Consider the following 19,034-nt stretch of genomic DNA (forward strand, 5'->3'; position numbering starts at 1 on the left):
GGCAGGTTAATATAGCAGACTTTTCGGTAGTTTAAGCTTATGCACAAGTTATCTAGAAGAATGCAATGTATTAATCAGTCCATATCTCAAAGTCTGTTTCCACAGCGTTCTGTGAATAGCTGGTGGTTTTGGACAAATGCTGTTTCTAATGAGAAATGAATGAAGCCAGAATCATATTTAATAGGAACTCTTTTTCTCCGGATTTTCTTTACATGCATGGAGCTGCATTGGCAGTTTCTCTCAATGTGCAATATTCTATACATCTATTGAACATCCGATGAAATTCTTACATTGCCTAGCTATTTCTTCTCACTTTCACCCACATAAAAGTAATCATCTCTGTGAAGCAAATTCATATTATCACTTTCAAAGATGGGATAGTTTGGAAGCTTTCTCCTTTTCTGACTTGGAGCAAATTATGCCTACACCATTCACCACATTCAGAAAATGATGCCAAAAGTTGTCCCATAGTTGGGGTTTCACTTAAGAAGGGAAATTGCCCTGTGTTTGGACAGTATTCTTAGCCTGTTGTGACCATCTAGTGCTCCTTTACTGAATACCTATCAGTATTACAGTCCATCATAGTGCTTTTCAACAATCAAAGCATAGTGTTTTTCAACAATCGTCTCTTTTCCAAGACATCAAGCACTCCCTATGCTTGGAGTTGGATAATGATTCATAAACTGGTATTGCCTTATCAGTTTGTCTGTTCTTTCCTTTCCTTTGGGTAGCTTCTTGGGGTAAAATGATATATAACTTACCTCTCTTTATAGTATTCAGTTTTTTTTACACTACCCGTCCCACATTTACCAAATATACTTTCATATGTTTGGTTTACTCCAAAATGACATCCGAAATTTTCCCTCCTGCCCAAAGTACCTTCATCTCCTTGTATCCAGGTCTACCTTCTAAGAAGTAACCTCTTATTATGTTCACACCATATTTCTTAGAGGGATCCTTTAAGGCATCCTGCAAGTCTGGACATGATGAGCCACTTGAGGTATGTTTGAAGGGTATAAGCTACATCTGGAATCTCTCCTCACTTCCTTTAGCTGCAGCATCTCAATTTGTGTAGCAGACTTATTTAGGCAATGTAAAGCTTTAGTTTGTACTAACAGGCAGAACTCTGTTCCAAAGGAACAGTATTAGGTCTGAGCTGAGTCACTTCCTAGCAGTAGGTTCCTCAAAGCATTCTAACTGGCCACAAGTGAGTACATATAACCTTCCCTAGAACTTGGTGTTTTCCTGTTGTTGTTTTGTTGCTCCACTCAGGCATGTCATCACACTGACCAAGCTCTGTCTTATCTTCATTCTGCGGCTCAAAGATCTTTACCATTGGCTCCAAATTAAAAAAGGCAAGTAAGAGCCTGTCTTTGCAGTGGGTTGCAACATGATGTGTTGTGTCATTCTGAATCAATATGAGTTACAATGGGAGTCTCCATCTATATCTAGCACCTACCTCTGTTAAGATCCAGCTGTATTTCAGCCTCGTGTCTTTCTTGTAATCACAGAACCTGCATATTGCTGCATTGAGAATTCATGATTGTCAAGTTGTGCAAAAGTGGCTCTTCATCTGGCAAGCATGCAAGTTTCATGTTGATGTATCTCAGAGCCCCACAGTATCTCAGAATTTGGAGGCCAAGGCTCTATGGGTTTGTTCAAGCTTGGTTTCAATAAAGTTTAATTTGCCAAAACACTGGAAAACCACCTTACCAGGCATTGCCATTATGTTCTGGTTGACTGTCATACACCATGAGCACATAGTTTTAATAGTGATTTTTTCTAGTTCCCCACTTTTAACTGCAAGTCTAACATGGCTTTGGATATCAGTTGAATTTTCCTTTGATGTTTGAGCCTCAGTTCCAAAGCTTCATTTGCTATTCCTGCTGTTTCTGTCAGCCTCATGGAGGTGTCAGATATCTTATGCCCTAGCAGCTTAATAAAGAAAGCCCATTGTATGTGTCATATCTAACTTGTTTAAGTTGCTTGACTGTCTTCACCATGGGACACTGGTGTCTTTTCAGAATCTAGCTGGTTTATGTACCATGATGGAACTGCCTGCATCTTGTAGAGAGAAAGTGTGCATATCCTGTATCCCAAAATAAGATTTTAGATTCCTTTCCCATGACAGAAGGTATCCCGTTTATAGCATATCTCAACCAAAGCTGCCGTTGTCACTGTTCTCTCTCCAGATTCAAACTTTGTTTTGAATTGATTGCATGTGGAAGGATAATCTTGAACTAAAATGCAGTGTGGTATAGTGGTTAAGTGTTGGACAGGAACTCAGGAGATACGGGTTCTAGTCATTACTCAGCCATTCAGCTTGGGGTGACTTTGAGCCAGTCATGAACTACTCAGCCTAACCTACTTCACAGAGCTGTTGTAAGGATAGAATGGAGAGAAGGAAACCTTGTAAACTGCCTTGGGTTCCTTGCCAGAGGAAGAAAGGCAGACATTAATATAATATAATATAATATAATATAATATTCCACCATTTTTATTTGGTGACCTTAGGTAATATTTTGGTGATCTTTTTAATGTTTAAAGTGCTTATTAAGTCTTAGATATTGCTCTGATTGTTTTAATGTTTAATTTTAAATGATTTTCAAATCCAAAGCTGCTGATAGGAAGTTCAAGAAAATGGAAAGCAAATCTATTCTTGTAGAGAAGATAGAAGCTGTGTTTGTTGTTGTTGCCCTTTCTAAAAAGCCACAGTTTATAGCAGGGTGGAATGCATGCAACATGGTGTGCCCAAGCAGCCAAATTTAGCTTGTTTGCACATCTCATATATGTTCCAAAAAGAGTACAGTTAGCTTGGAACAAACTTAATTTAACAATTGTAGCACTCAGTAGAACTTTGGTGGCAAACCAGTGGTTAGAATTCCTTTTTTCTCTTGGAGACCAAGGTTCCCAAGGGCATTTGCCCAGTTCTGATTTACAGATTTAGGGCTGTTTACTTCCATTCTCTTTTTTCTTTAGCATCATTTGGGAAAGTTTGTGATTTGGAATATCAGTAGCAGCTGATTAACTTTGTGGACCAGTTTACATGTATTTTTATATTTATTCATCACAGTTTTCTCATTGAAGGAGAAAAGACAACAATAGGAACCTTTTGGAAAGAGTATTCTAGTTCATCTTTTAATATGGTGTATGCAAACCTTGAGTTTTAATTTGTGTTTACAGCTAAGCTATCAACTTAAAGTGGGGATCATGTACTGCAAGTCTGGACAAAGTACAGAAGAAGAAATGTACAATAATGAATCGGCAGGCCCAGCCTTTGAAGAGTTTCTTCAGTTACTGGGAGAACGGGTTCGGCTCAAGGGATTTGAAAAGTACCGTGCCCAGCTAGACACAAAGAGTAAGGCAGCTTCTTTTATGCAGATTATTGACGCATAGTTAACTACATGGTCAGCAATGGTCAGCAAATAGATGGGCAGTGAAGCATGCTAAGCAAGTGAGCAATAGCTAGGCAAGCCTCCACTCTTCCAGCACTCTTCTTTCATACCTTCTTGACCTTCTGTGAAATATTCCCATCATGACTACTGCAACTCTCCTTTGTGAAACACAACCACTGGAGGAGGAGGAGGAGGATTATGATGATGATGATGATTTATGAGTATTTCACTTCTGTACTTTATAACTGAAGCTCTCTGGGTGGTTTACAACAGATTATACAGTTTCTGCTGTAGTTCATCTTCTTAATGATAATTTCTGTTCTACTGCTGGAATGTGTTTATTTACTTGGATGTACATAGTGCTTTACAAACTTAAGCCAAAGATTGGGCCCTGCCCCAAAGAATTTGCTGCATAAATCTTGCTTTTTTTCCACATAATTTTCCACTAAGGAGGTTGAGTTGTTCAAAGCAATGATTGCAAATTGCATCACTGTTAAAATACAATAAAAAGTTACCTTTTTGCCAAGATTTTGAAGTGAAATAAATATACACTAGCAAATGTACAGTGAATTTACTCTTAAAGCTGATATTTAACAGTAAACACCTTCCCTCTTTCTGGTCCTTCTATAAAACACATATGTACCTTTGACCTTTCTTTGTGTGGTGTTTAGATTAGCCCATATGTATTGAGGTCCACAGTTATCTCACTCACAGCTTAGGAAATTAAAGTAAAGAATGTGTCATGAAAGTAGAAAAGCATTTGCAAACAGTGCAGTGAATTTCCTGTTGCCATGGTATTGCTATTACTTACGTTTTGACTATAGGCAACAGAGGGAGAAACTATTAAAACATGAAATAGCCTAGAACCTTTTAAAAGCTGATTAAGTATATTTAGAAACTGTTCATAAATGTCAAAATCAAATGTACAAAATTGAAATTACTTTATTTCTTTTGAGTGCAAGTAAACCCTTCCCATCCCTAGTCAGTGCAATTCAATTTACTTTGTCCCCTGCTATGTTAGTGTTATGATTCAGAAAGGTATTTAGTCAAGTGGGAAAGTGGGGAAGGAGAAATAACATTACTCTTTCTGTTGGGTGTTAAAAAAAAGCTGTTTAAAAAACCCCTTTCCTCACATTGACCTGTGCTAAAATACTGCTGCTGTTGACAATCGGTATTTGCTAACAAAGATCCTTTCTGTCTAATTGGAGCCACAGGTTCCTTGTTTTTTGCTTGAATAGGCACCAAATCAAGCACTTATATACAAGCAATATGTCTATAATGTAAATTAATGTGTGTTGCATGTTGCTTAAAAGGGCTAATTTATCATTTATACCCTGCTTTCACAGTGACAGTCACCAGCAATTGGTGTCCACTGGGACTCCTGGGAGAATGGCAGGGTGACAAACATTAGTCAGCTCTGATCTTGTCTCCATCCTTTTGCCTTGCAAGGACACCAAGAACACTGGAACACTAGCATTTACAATGCTACCAATTATCAGCAGAGCCAAAATTCAGGTTTCAAGCCCTGTCCCTCTGTGCACATACACAAACAAATGGCTCCTTTTGCCTTTGTGTCATCTTTACATAAGATTTCCCCCAAATTTTCATCAGGTAACAGATTGCCTGTTTCCACAAGATAAAACTGTAAAAGTCACGGTGTAATCTCATTATAATCAATACATCAATTTTTAATGATGAGCCTTGTTCATGGCAGTCTCATTAGGTATATTCTGTTCACTTCTGTGCCAAATCACCTAGAGCCTTTTGAGGACTGAGTTGCTTGATTTTTTTTATTTCTTCTTCCTTCCTTTTCCTATAATGAATAGATTATCCATGAAAGGTAATCTATTCCCATATTTTCTCTCTTTGCCCCCAAATGCATTTCTGCAGTAAAAGAAGCATAACTAGGCTAAAAGTATTGACTATTCTTGACTTGTAAATTTCTGAGAGACTTGGTCAGCATAGAAGTCCTCAAAACCATGTTAGGGAAGGATATTTTCACAAATACTTCCTACCATCCATATTCACACATAATGAGCCACAGCTGCTTATCACACATGAAGAGCCTATTGGAACACTATACCCAGTTACTCCCCCTTGGCTTCTCCCACCAGCAGGAATGATGCACTAACCAGGAAATAAGACTGTAACCAGGACTCTTGGTTTGTTACCGCACCCCCCAAACAAGCCAGAGTCTGAAGCTAAGACTTCCCAGATAAGAACTTAAGCAAGGCCAGACAACATATGACCTGCCAAACTCAAAACAGATTACTATATGTATAGCATTCCTTAAAGAGTCAGTAATCTTCCTTTGTTTGCTCTTTTGCTGTTTGCCTTGAGCCACAAAACTGCAGAACGTTTAAGCTCCTGCCATGCTAGTCTGTGTTTCAGCTTGGTAGGCTAAAATGCATGCCTGGATTGAAGTGTCCTGTTTAAAATATAACATTTTCTTTTAAAATTTAATTTTACTTGATGAAAGTGCTTTTAAAAAAGAAGCACATAAATTAGACTGGTCAGATTTACTAGAGGGAGGGATTGTTCTTCCTTGCTGAGATATTTCATTGTGTTTTTAATGCAGTACCTCATGTTATCATAGTCCTACTTGGTGCTAATCAAATCAAATAATTACCTAACAGTGGAAAGCAGACTAGGAAAGGATAATCTCTCAGGTATTGCTGTGAGCTCCAACTAGCATCAGTCTCAAACCATTTCTTTGCCTAATAATCTTTATTGTTTCACATAAGTCTCTGAGCATACACAAAGTAGTATTTTGAATTGAACCCAATCTCTCGCTCATTTCCCAAAACTCTTCTTATGAACCTATCTGTGCCCTGCCCCTGGAAGGCTATGAAAACAGGCTTGCCCCTGCTCTACCTGTTGTACCCTTAGTTGAGTTTCTCGCCAGTGTTGGCGCCAAGCCACCAGGTGCACCTCTGAAAGGGAAGGTTGATCTCCATTGGCGAGATCTCCCGTTCAGTATCCCTTCCTGTGGGCTGTAACTCCCCGTCGCTCCCATGGTCAGTATGATCTGCATCCCTGTCTACCCTTGGGCTAATCTTTTCTCTTGCATCCCCTGGCTGAGTCCCCGGACCTTGAACTGCAGCTTGTGGCTGCACAGTCTCACAAACAGTGTTATCCTCCAAATCTGAATCATTACAAATAGCATGGTTAGCCTCCCACAAGCACGCCAGAGGTTTGACAGTACAAGCATACATGACAGATATTTGCCAAATCACTCCATAAACCCTTCCTAAGATTATTCAGCATTTACAAACACAGTTACTTGACAGGCCTCTGTTATTAGATTAAAGATTGCATACAAATGTTGTCACAACTCATGCTGTAAAAACAATTAAAAATCAGCAAAATAAATGTGCTAAATGTGCAGTTTTTTAAAAAAGTAAAAAGTAGGCTATTTAGCAGTTGTATTGACTATTGTATAAACTGTTTCATGTTTAGACTGTAGTGCTTATCTATGACAGTTCAGAGGTCTTCAGCCCTTAATCGTTCTTCTTGGCACTTCCATTCTCCTATTGCTTGTATGTCCTCAGTGAGTGATCATTTACACTTTCCACCAGTTCAACTTGGATAGACAGACTTACAGAATCTCTTTTGTTTTGTTTTAAATAGTTTTTTTGATTGGATACTTCCAAAGAGGCTGAGTCTAATGATTTACATTTCAGTTAACACTGCCCCATTTGAGCTCTTTAAGAATCTCCATTAGGTCCCTAGTGAATTCTTAGCTGGCCAGCTTGTTGTAAAACTTTGTCCTTTGACATCTTTACTTAAACTGGTCTCTTCTGCAAATGTGGTTATCTCTCTGATCCTCTTATCTTGGTGCTCTGTACATACATCTCATTTTACACGGCTTGCATTTTCTTCCATTTGGCAGGATTTCAGCCAAGGGGAAGGAAAAAAATGTGCCTTCTTCTGTTTCTGTCAATGGGGAAAGTGACTAATCTCAGACAGCCAGCACTTCAGTTTCTACAGTGTAATCATCCACTGTTGCATGGGTCCATGTAGAACAAGACGCATCCCAATTGCTATTCTAGCCAGTACTGTGAACAGCACAAATTATAAGGCCATTAGTAAGCTGAACGTGAGAATTTGTTTACAAAGTTCATGACAAACTTTAACATGGTATCAGTTAGCCTAAACAGATCAGCGACCTTCATTTTCCAAATGGGTTGCTATGCAGAATGGGAAGGTTAGCCCTGTTCAACAAACTACAAGTCCAGAGGAAGAAGAACTAGTAGCCACTCTGCCCTTTTGACCATAATAGTTAAGTATTAAATATGCATTGTAGGGGGAAATATTTTAAGAAGCTTTAAAAATTGCAACATTTATAGCCTCCATCCCAAGGCTATAAGCAATGGGACGGCATACAAAAATTCTAAATAAATAAAATAAACATTTATCAAATAAATTCTGACCTATTTTCTAACACATTTTTATTTCATGCTTTTCCCCTCTTTGTAAGATCATTTTAGTAAAATATTTTAATCACTACAATGCATGCAGACAGTAGAATATAATATAAAAACCTAATGAGCATTTTATGTAACTCTTAGAATGATGGCTGGACATTGTGCTTGGTGTAACTCTTATTATGTATGAGTAAATTTTAATGATAAATTGGATTTTTCTTATATTATTTTCATTACAGCTGATTCAACTGGCACCCACTCTCTTTATACAACATACAAGGACTATGAAATCATGTTCCATGTTTCCACCATGCTGCCATACACACCAAACAACAAGCAACAGGTAGTATCCACTTTCACCGTGTAGAGAATTTTAGATTTAAGCCTTAATCCCGTTGCCCTGTGTGAATGAGCAGAATCAAATCTTGGCTAACATACATGTCCTTCCCTCTTGTCCTCTGGGGCACTATGAAAATGAGATGGGAAATACCTGTTTCCTGTTCTAATCTATCTGGAACTGATTGTTGCTTGACCTAGGTATCGACTCTGTTCAATGCTTTCCCAAAATCATAGATCACCACTACCTATCTTGTCTAGCCACTTGCAGTCACCTGGAAGTTTTCTTACTTCCTCTCCACTTCCCCCACCAAAAATATATTTTTTAAATGGAACTGTTATTGTTTGGCAGGATCTTAATAAATAATTGGAAATGGGAAAACTATTACCATTCAAAGAGCAGAGTTATTCAAAGCACTTTAAAACTGTGGTGTACATTGCTCTGCCGTAATGCTGTTAGCATGGTGCTGGCTGTTTGAACCTCCACGCAGGTTCAGAAGGAAAATCAGAACCTGAGAAATTTGTCTCAGCTCCCTCAGGCAAGACAAATATTTTCTCTCTCTCTGGCCTGGATCCAAAGTATTGCTGCTTTGTGAACTTCGGAGCAAGCCTACTGGAAGACCTCACAGTACACTGCAATAATTTATTAGGTCTTGTTTTACAACATGAGAAACATGTTGGATAAAGAAGATGCTGAGATTATATGCTAATCTCTAGTGGGCCATAAAAAATGCCTTCAAAAGAGCTTACAGAAAGTCTTGTACAGGAATTTATGCAAAAGGAAAAAATTATCTTGATTTGGAATCTCACACAATGCTCTTTTGCCAAGTCGGAAACAGCCCTTTTGTAAGTGGAAGGAAGCCTTCTACTAACAGAAAGGCATCTTTGCATCCAAGCATATATAACCCATGATACTTTTCTGCAGTTGTAAACCTGTTAAATTAAAGCTTGTGTCCAATTTCTAGCTTGAGTAATTATATATTTTACAAACATATATTACTGTCATTTTGGTTGCTTAGAGAGAAGCAGAATTTGGAAATTCATATTAGGATGTGACTTTTTTGGAAGATAATTGCTAATTCATAGAGGTAACATGATTTGATTCTGTTTAGTCAAATATTTTTATTTTCATTTAAAATACAACTACTTTGGATCACTGTGGCAAATTCTATCAGACAGTACTATTGTATTATGCTGTAACACGTAGGAAGCTGTGAAATTTTCTTCTCCAGATAAGTTTTATAAATAAAAGCTGAATTGAAAAATATAAAAAGAATTTGCTTGGAGATACTGCCACTGTCAAATATGAAAACACAATTTTAATTCACTGAAGGAAATTGTCTAAGTTTCAGGCTCTGGCATTTTGTAATGGGTGAAAGAAAATAACAAGTAGACATCATCACAACATAAACTATATTACTGTACATTTGATTTTGGAAATACAGATCTACCCCATAGCAAGATATTTCATTGCATTAAAATAGATCTGAAACTGTTGTTATGGAAACTGGGGATGCAAGATGCTAGTAGCTCATTTCACCATGTCAGATATTGGCAAATTCCTCATTTCCTTGCTCAGTTATACAGCAAGTTAATTCTTTAATGGATTTTAATGGAAATATATTCCATGTTTTGTGTATTAACTGGAATAATAGACAGCATGCGATAAGAAGATTCACATAGTTTTATCCTAATATCAGATTTTTTGTCTTTACTTACATAGCTTTTAAGAAAACGACATATTGGAAATGATATTGTGACAATAGTTTTCCAGGAACCTGGAGCAGAATCATTCAGCCCAAAGAATATTCGTTCCCACTTCCAGCACGTCTTTGTGATTGTCCGGGTACACAATCCTTGCACTGACAATGTCTGTTACAGGTAACTATTACTGAATTAATAGTCAGCTTAAAGTAGTGGATCTGCATGCATGGAGGCTTACTATGTCCTAAATCTGTTGTGCTATATTTTATAATGCCTTTTGCTGTTAATTTTCAAGAATATTATTTTAAGTGCAGTGGCATCAAGTATTTGGCACACTTAGAACCATTTCTCACAGGGAAAGTTAACACACTCTGAACCCAGAATTAGTGTCAGAGTTTACAAAATGTCTGGGGGAGTTTCATATCAGCTTGGTGATGATTCTAGTAAGAGTTAATTTTGTGTACACGTATTTAAAAATAAACAAAAGGCCAAAAGGCAAGATGAAAACGTAGAAAACCATATGCACCAGTATGATGCTGATCATCACACATTGTTTATATGCCTGAAGTTCCTTTTGAATTCAAATCTCAGGAGAAGAAAATGTGTTTGTGAAAGACCCCCCCTGCCCCAAAACATCCAAAATATACAGATGTATTCAGTCAAATTCAGCATATTAACCATAGGCATAAAAGACTGGAAAGGCATGCTTCTTCAGAAATAAGACACAGTGTTGCTGTTGCTTGCTTGTTGCAAATCATTCTCCACCTGAGGTAGTAAAAGGACACAAATAAAATATTCCAGAAATTCCCAGTGAGCAGTTCTATGATATTTGGAGGATAAAACATTTGATCTGAGAGACAAGAGACTACAGCTATATTTTCTGCTTGTTTGTATTCTGTTCTTATTGTTGGAGAACACAACAAATTCAGAGCTCATTCTTACAGTTCCAAAACTTAGCTGCTGTTAACTGTTACTTAATAATTTAGGATAAATTGAGACAATTGTTCACATGCCAAGCAAATGCAGGGATGCATATGAGAATCTGAGTATATGAGAGTGTGAGAACTTTCTTTCCCAGCTGTCTCTACCCTTCCTTCCCTTCTTCCTGCTGCTTTTTCTGTGCATTTTCCATGGGCACCTGCTTCCGTTCCCTCTTCAGTTTTTACTCCATTGTATCCCAACCTCGTGGCTCTGGATAAGAGTCACTTACACGTTACTATTACAAAGCAGAGAAGAAGGATAGTGTGCATGTGACATCTGCAGCTTCAGCTCACCTAGCACTGCTTTTTCCTTAAAGCCGGAGAAAATAAAATTTTCCTATTTCACAGATCCTAGTTTGGGACTAGGTCTCTCTCTAGTGATAAAAGCCTCACATTTCTCCAACACAATCTTTTGCCTTCTCCTTCCTCTCAGCTTCTTAAATTGTGAGGTGTGCAGGGCCCACATCATGGAGGACTATATGCTAAGAAAGAACTACAACTTGAATAATTCCCAAAGTGTCATTGGAAGCCCACAAGGCACTTATTATTATGTAATTATGTAATTTATACCCTGCCTTTCCACTAAAAATAGTGCTTGAGGCAGCGAACAATAGAAAAATACAGATACAGTTCTGGAGCATAGTTTAAATTATATCTTAAAACAGCTCCTGTAACAAGAGAATCACAGGCTTCATATACCTGGCTCACCTGTTTGGCTGCAGCATTGTGGACCAGTTGAAGTCTCTGATCAATTTTCAAAAGAGCTCCACATATTCCAAACAGGATATAACTAAGATGCTGTGTGCTCTTGACAGACCTTGTCACACAGCATTAGCTGGGGCTTATCAATAGCGATGAAAAGAGGAAGCATGCAGTCCATCTCACTGTCAAAAATACGACCTTTATACTTAAGACAAGTTCAAATCATCTGATTAAGGACAAAACAATCACTAGAGTTGCTCCAAGATTCTGGAACTCCCTGCCAAAAGAGGCATAACTAGTTCCAACCATGATAATCTTCTGCTGGCAGGAAAACAATTGTTAATTTTGATTTTTGGCTCGTAAGCTGGTCTTTAAATGAGTTGCAATAGGTTTTCATTTGTTGTGTTTATTGATTTTATTGATGTTTTACTTCCCTTTTATATTTTGCACTTTGTATTTTTGGTGTGTATTATTGTTGTTAGCTGCCTTTTAGTTTACACACCAGGCCATCTAGAAAAGCTCTCTCATTGAAAGAGTATTGAAATTCAATCTAATTTTGAAAGAATGGTTTGTTGAGGAATATGCCCCTGCATAAGAACAAGGATATAAATGATAGCAAATGGCAACTTAAGATATCTAATTTCAGAAATTACTTGTAGTTTTGTGTTATTTGCATTAGAAGTATGAACCATAGAGTAAGACTATGTTGGGGTATACAGGGAGAAATATAAGGATTTTCAAATTAGCAAGGTTGTGTTTAGAAACATAGGTCTTCTAAAGAGAATATGGAAAACTCTGCCAGCTTTTCTTCTTCTTTTTTGCTCCGAGATATCTAGGAGCAGCTGATGGACTCAAAGGTGGGACGGAAAGGCAATTATAGAATCAGCAGTGATTGGATACTCTGCTTTCAACACATCACCAAACAATATCATTAAGTCATATTTTCTTTATATTTTGTAGTGTTGCTGTGACAAGATCCAGAGATGTACCATCATTTGGACCACCAATCCCTAAAGGCATCACCTTCCCCAAATCAAATGTATTCAGGGACTTTTTATTAGCTAAGGTGATCAATGCTGAGAACGCAGCACATAAATCAGAGAAGTTCCGTGCCATGGCCACAAGAACCCGCCAGGAATACTTGAAAGATTTGGCAGAAAAGAATGTTACAAATACACCCATTGACCCTTCTGGCAAATTCCCCTTCATCTCACTTGCCTCTAAGAAGAAGGAAAAGTCCAAGCCTCACCCAGGAGTAGAGCTCCACAGTTCAGGCGCAATTGTATGGAGTCTCCGTGCTAAAGACTACAGCAAAGGCCTAGATATAGACTGTCTCCTGGGCATTTCTAATGAATTTGTCGTTATCATTGAACAAGATACAAAGAGTGTTGTGTTCAGTTGCTCCTGCAGAGATGTAATAGGGTGGACTTCAACAGATACAAGTGTCAAAATTTTCTATGAAAGGGGTGAATGTGTTTCTGTGGAAAGTTTCAAAAACCCTGAAGATATCAAAGAGATTGTTAAAAGGCTAGAGGTTAGAGATCTTTTTCCATCACTCCTTATTCCTCTTAGTCTCCCTCTTGCTCTCTCACTCTCAAATATTTAAATCAGTCATGAGTAGATTCAAGTAAGTGTCATGAAAAACCTATAGAAATGGATTGGATTCTGGAAGCAGTCAAGTGAAATAAACAAAAATACCAACTTGTGTTTTCATTGTGCTACATAAGTAATGGGAATTATTTTTCTAGTCTTCTTTCCACCCACCCAGAGTTACAAACTGACTAAGACAAAGAAATGCTTTGTTGCTTATTGCCTGTTCTTTGTTCAGATGTAAATTAAAGCCTTTGGATAGTGTATCAAATATTGTACAAGTCATAATATTAGTTTCTACTGTTTTGCTACAGATTTGTATAGGAAATATTCTTATTTGATTCATCAGAAAATAGCTTTCTCCCTACTATGAGGGAAATCATGCATTTTTCTATTACAAATGATAATTTATACAAAATCAGGCTGCACCTGGCATTTTCATGCAAGAGTAAACTAACTTCCATTGAAACTGTGCAGCAGTAGCTGGAAGAATAAGGCATATCATTATCCTATATTGCTTTATGTACTCTTTTAAAAAGCTGTCCCATTTATTTCCGTCTCCTACTTTAGTAAATTCTTTGTACTAAACTCTTCCCATTATACCCCATATCCTCTTTGTTTCAATTCTCAGCTTGAGACAAAGGGTTGTGAGTCAGTGGAAATGACTTTACGCCGGAATGGACTGGGTCAGCTTGGTTTTCATGTGAACTATGAAGGAATTGTGGCAGATGTTGAACCCTATGGCTACGCTTGGCAAGCAGGATTACGGCAAGGCAGCAGATTAGTGGAAATCTGCACTGTGGCTGTAGCCACTTTAAGTCATGAACAAATGATTGATCTTCTACGGACCTCAGTTACTGTGAAGGTTGTCATTATCCCACCTCATGAGGATTGCACTCCACGAAGGTATTTGGGAGGCAGTGAATGAGTTATTATCTATTGTTGACTTTGTTCAGGGAATTATCTCAATTTATACTGTAGACTCCCTACTCACACGCTTACACAGACAAACATTAATTGCTTCAAAATGATAGTGGTCCCATCAGAAAACCTTACTTCCTAGTTTCCAAAACTAAATGTCACAGTCTTTAAAAACGGAACGACAAGATAGAAAACCCTAGTTATTTTCCTGGGTGCCGTATTTTCAGTTCTTTCATAAAGACTGGATATCAGGATCCATGCTTAAAGTGCAGTCGGGTTCATAGTTGCTCAGAAAATGTGTTGAGCTTAATGGGTCTTGCACTCGGTTTCCCTACTGTGGGGTGGTATGATCAGATTTCTGTTCCAAAAATAAAGTGTGGGAATGGTACTAGAACTATATCTTGGGAAAGCGTCTGAAAATCTGTGTGACTGGCAAGCCTCATACATATGCACAGCATGAAGTATCTTTAGATATAATGCACCGCAAATACTTCTCTTGTTTATTTAACAGTGGATTTATGCTCTCTCCCTCCCCAATCTCTTAGAAGTTTTTCAGAAACTCATTGCATGCCAATGATGGAATACAAAATGAATGATGGTGGCGTTCCATATGAGTTCAAGTTTCCCTTCAGAAATAACAACAAATGGCAGCGAAATGCTAGCAAGGGACAAGGGCCTCATGTGCAACAACTGCCATCACAGATACAAAGTCCTGTTACCGCAAGGGGTGCCTCAGGGAAAGCCGAAGGGAAGATGCCTCCTCCAGAGCGATCAGCCAACATTCCACGCAGCATTTCCAGTGATGGGCGTCCGCTGGAGAGTAGAAGGTAGGAAATCGAATGGTATTTGTCTTTGCATCCAAGCCAGGTTACAACATTTTAAAATTCAAATCTTAAAATAGATTTTTAATCATTAAGTGCATACTGAGAGTTCTAGGATTTTTTTCTCTCTACACATGTGTAGGTGAAATTCTAAATGCATGTTCTTTAACCAGTCCAGGTTTATGTTTTTGCTCATTTCCAAAGGTATTCAGAATCTGAAATGATACCAAACTAGCAGTGAGCAATGGTATGGATTGAAGTCAGTTGCCTGTTTTCAGTCATAGACTTCCAAGTCATGCTATCTCATTTTTCCCAATATCTGCACATACTCAATTGAACATTTAGAATGTTTTTTTTCTAATCTCCTTTCTTCTCCTTGACCACAGCAAGTGGCCAAGGAGATGATGTTGAGGAAGACATACATACACACTCTTCAACCTTTTATGTGTATGTGAAGAAAAAACTTGAGTGATAAGGAAGATGAGGCAAAAGCCATTCATACAGAAAACTGAAAGAATGCAGCTGTCTCTGTACTGTGGTAGAAGAGTTGCTCTTTGCATATCTGGGGAGTGTTTCATTTATTGATTCTCATCCCATTAGGGTGGATGCCAGGAAGTACTTCCTGACTGTTAGGACCCTGAGGGTATGGAATGGGCTTCCATGGGAGGTGGTTGAAGCCCCATTGGTGAGGGTGTTTAAGGATAGGCTGGACGTGTACATGGTACGCATGTCATGAGCGGAGCCGGGTGGAGCCAGGGGTCAGACTAAATGACCCAGGAGGTCCATTCTGACTTACTCTGTTTCTATGTTTCTATATTTCTAATGTAATGTGTAGATGAGTCAACAAATTTTGCTAATTACAGATTTTCCCTGACTTGCTGGAATTCTGAATAAATGTTGCCTGGAATATGTTGCTATTCCAGCATTTTCTCATGCCCCCAAAAGGTCCATGAGTGTATAGTGAACTGATCTTTTCCTTGCTTTTGATTGCTTGATACTAGCCAGGTATGCTTATTATTATTCCATGTTGTCATCTGACACAACCAGTTTTGCCTGAAGATCTGAGCTTGGACCAAAGCTCATTTGACATTGATGTAAACAAGCAAGCCTGTGGGCTCTCAGTTGTCACATATTCCACTCCAAATCCCAACAAAGTCTAAACTCTGTAGAGTTCATTTTGATGCCATAAAATGTTCTTTAGCTTTATCACTATTTCTTTCTATTTCTCAAAGCACAGCTGAAAGTAATCAGTGAAAGGAAAAGTGTCAGTTAATCCTTTCTGCAGTAAACACTTTTGAGTCTTGTTTTTGTTCTGTTCAGATTGGCCTGTTGCATTCCTTTCACCATGGCGTCCTTAGAATTCTTGTCCCACTCCTTCTGTACGTGCTAGGAATGCTGGAAGTCTGTAGTTGGTTAAAATCAGGTGATTGATATGAGTGACGTAATATTGCACATCACACTAAAGCCACCCTGCAGATAAGCTACAGAGTGTGGGATCTTCATGGAAAAATCCACAGCACACCTGCCAGATGATTTTGCTCATCAGGGCTTGTTTTCCCCTTCCTTCCCTGTCAAATCTTCTAACCAATTTCCCAGTGGCAGGACAGGTCTTGTCTCCTTTTCCTTGTTATAGTTGCTCTGCCTTTTGGCTCACCATTGGGTTTAAAAAAAAAAAACTTTTCAGAGCCTCAAAAATGTACAGGTATGGTTCTGTGTCTGCTCAGAACATCGTGCAGTCGTATTAGTTATCTTGTTTATTTTTAAACAATAAAGGTGCACTCACAGCTGTCCAGTATATGTAGTATTTCCCTATATGTATAGTGGAGTAAGTAGCATATAAGGAAATTGTGAAGGCAAAGCTGTGTACGAGTACAGGCTCCTCCATGTTTTCAGCACTTCCTTAAATACTCAGCTACTCATCCTTCCCCCATCCTACTCCTTTTTGTAGCTCCTTTTCAGAGTACTTAACTGCTGCAATTCCTTCTAAAAATCCCAAAGAAAAATATGCAAATACACTGGCTGGGATATAAATTTGAGCCATTGTAAGGGCTTGAAGGTAACTGGCCAAATTTGCACACTTGCAGCGACTGCTCTATATGTGCAGATACTCATATCTACCCTTCAGTTACTTACTTCCCTGCCCTTCAGTTGGTAGAAATTGTCCCTCTATTTACTTCCCAGCCATTTCACTTGCGTATATTTTCCATTTCCAAGAACTGCACAAATATTCCCACAAAAGGGGTGGGGCAGAGCAAATGGAGAGTCAGCAACAGTGGTCCATACACCCACTCCTGTACTGAGCCCCATTCATTCCATCTCAAGTCATTTCTTACAGGTGTCTTCATTTTTGTTTTGCTTTAGAGCAATCACAAAGCTACAGTAACAAGAGTGGTGAGTGGTTCAGAAAAGAGGCATGAAAAGAGGGAGGAGCCAGTATCTCCCCTTTCAGAACTAGCTGGAAACTCAGGAAAGTGTTGAAGTGTTGAAAAGGTGTGGAACACTGAAAAGTGTCAGTTCAGCACTTCAAATGAAGAGGTTTCCATTGCTAAGTGGTAGATGCTGTGCCCCCATTTGGTGCAACTTCTTTTGCTGCTTTTTTCCTCCTTTACTAGTGCTTTTCAATTGACAGCTCAGCAGTTGGGCACAACTGTGCCCAAATTAGCCTATGTGCAGTTTCATTTTGTCCATTTCCATGTATTTTACCTACTCCATTTTGCTGCTCTTTTTGACTGCTGAAACAAGGCATTTGACCAGAGAAGATTACTCACTGTGTACATGCAAAAGGCCAGCAATAACAATACCATTAATATTGCAAACATATTGTACAATTGTCTGGTGCAGAAAGAAATAAAATGGTGGCAAACCAGTGACGATTGCTCAAAAGTGCCTCTTGGACATCAGTAGAGGGTCTGTCACTGGACAGACAAGAGCAAGATCACAACAAGCATCAGGGTTTTGTTTTTGTTTTGTTTTTTGCCACTCTTGAAAAGTGGCTTGCTAGTTGATCCCTGCAGCTCCCAATGAAACTGTTCTACCAGGTTCAGACAACATCACCACTTGTTGTGAATTGTAAAATCCCAGGAACAAGCAGAGGTTGTCAGACTGGCTTGTTGCTGAAAAATAAGCCACCCTCCAGGAAGCAGTCTAGATTTGGTCAATGTGGCAATCCATTGAGGCTAGTCAATATCTTCTTGTGAAAATGAACATGATAGAGGGGCAAAGAGTAAAAGAGTGCAGGCAATATCTGCAATCCCATTTACCCTTAGCTGGGAGTAAGAATTATTGAAGACGATTGTATCCAGTAGTTGCTTAGTGCTGCCAGAAAGCACTTCTGCTTGTACAAGGAGAGGCATCTGGTTTTCTGTAAAGCAGTGCACCTGTTACAGCTCCCGTTATATGATTTTATACCTGTCATTTCATAGATGTGATAGCAGAGTGTGGAAATATTGTAATGCCTGCAGTATCATAGTTTTGAGGCAAAACTTAAAAGCAAAAAAAAAATGGCTCTGGGAACAGAAATAGCAACTAAAGTAAATGTTTAAACCAAAGTAGAACTGCTGCCAAAGAAATGTACTGCAAAACTTCACCATAAGTTTCAGAACAAAATATTTTGGGTATAGCTGTATTTTTCTTATTTCAAATGCAAAGTCTAGAAACTGGCTTCAAGTGCCTCAGTGATTATGCAGAGAGCTTGAAATGGATAAATGTTTCAGACTCTCTGGTTCACAATCATAGTTGATTTTGCTGCTTTGAAATTGGATTTCTTCCCAAGATGCCTTAGAAATTTTATGAAATTCACTCTCTATTGCAGCCAGCAGCTAGTATTTAATGACTAGCAGGCAAAATATGTGAGATGTGAACTATAGAGCAGTAATCTGGCAGAAATGCCATTATACCAAGTTAGGGAATATTAATATGAACAAAATGGCAGGCTGTTAATTTTTGTGCTAAATGACCAACACATACATCCCTGTTGGATTTTATTTTGTGTGTAGGGGTATGTGTCTGTGGATTGTTTTATTTTGTTCGGATAGCAGTTGCCAGCCCCCAAAAAATTGGCCACTCAGAACCTACTTGGGGTTGAGCAGTGTCAACTGAGGAGCACCTGATGGCTAGCTTGGCACCCAGCAGCAAAAAGAGTGGGCATTCCAGAGCCAG

At 38.6% G+C, this 19,034-nt stretch overlaps 1 protein-coding gene across 6 annotated transcripts in view; it reads left to right on the plus strand.

The window, feature by feature from the left end:
* Positions 1-19,034, plus strand: part of SIPA1L1 (signal induced proliferation associated 1 like 1) — a 174,481-nt gene that overhangs the window by 116,432 nt on the left and 39,015 nt on the right. For all 6 annotated transcript variants that reach the window (XM_044435575.1, XM_044435576.1, XM_044435574.1 and 3 more), the window contains 6 exons: positions 3,184-3,358; positions 8,062-8,165; positions 9,882-10,039; positions 12,505-13,078; positions 13,766-14,040; positions 14,601-14,882. In XM_044435575.1, the coding sequence (XP_044291510.1) occupies positions 3,184-3,358; positions 8,062-8,165; positions 9,882-10,039; positions 12,505-13,078; positions 13,766-14,040; positions 14,601-14,882 (1,568 nt within the window). The remainder of the gene's footprint in view (positions 1-3,183; positions 3,359-8,061; positions 8,166-9,881; positions 10,040-12,504; positions 13,079-13,765; positions 14,041-14,600; positions 14,883-19,034) is intronic.

The sequence above is a fragment of the Varanus komodoensis genome, unplaced genomic scaffold (genome assembly GCF_004798865.1).
Source record: "Varanus komodoensis strain SLA01 unplaced genomic scaffold, ASM479886v1 scaffold3, whole genome shotgun sequence".
Taxonomy (NCBI): domain Eukaryota; kingdom Metazoa; phylum Chordata; class Lepidosauria; order Squamata; family Varanidae; genus Varanus; species Varanus komodoensis.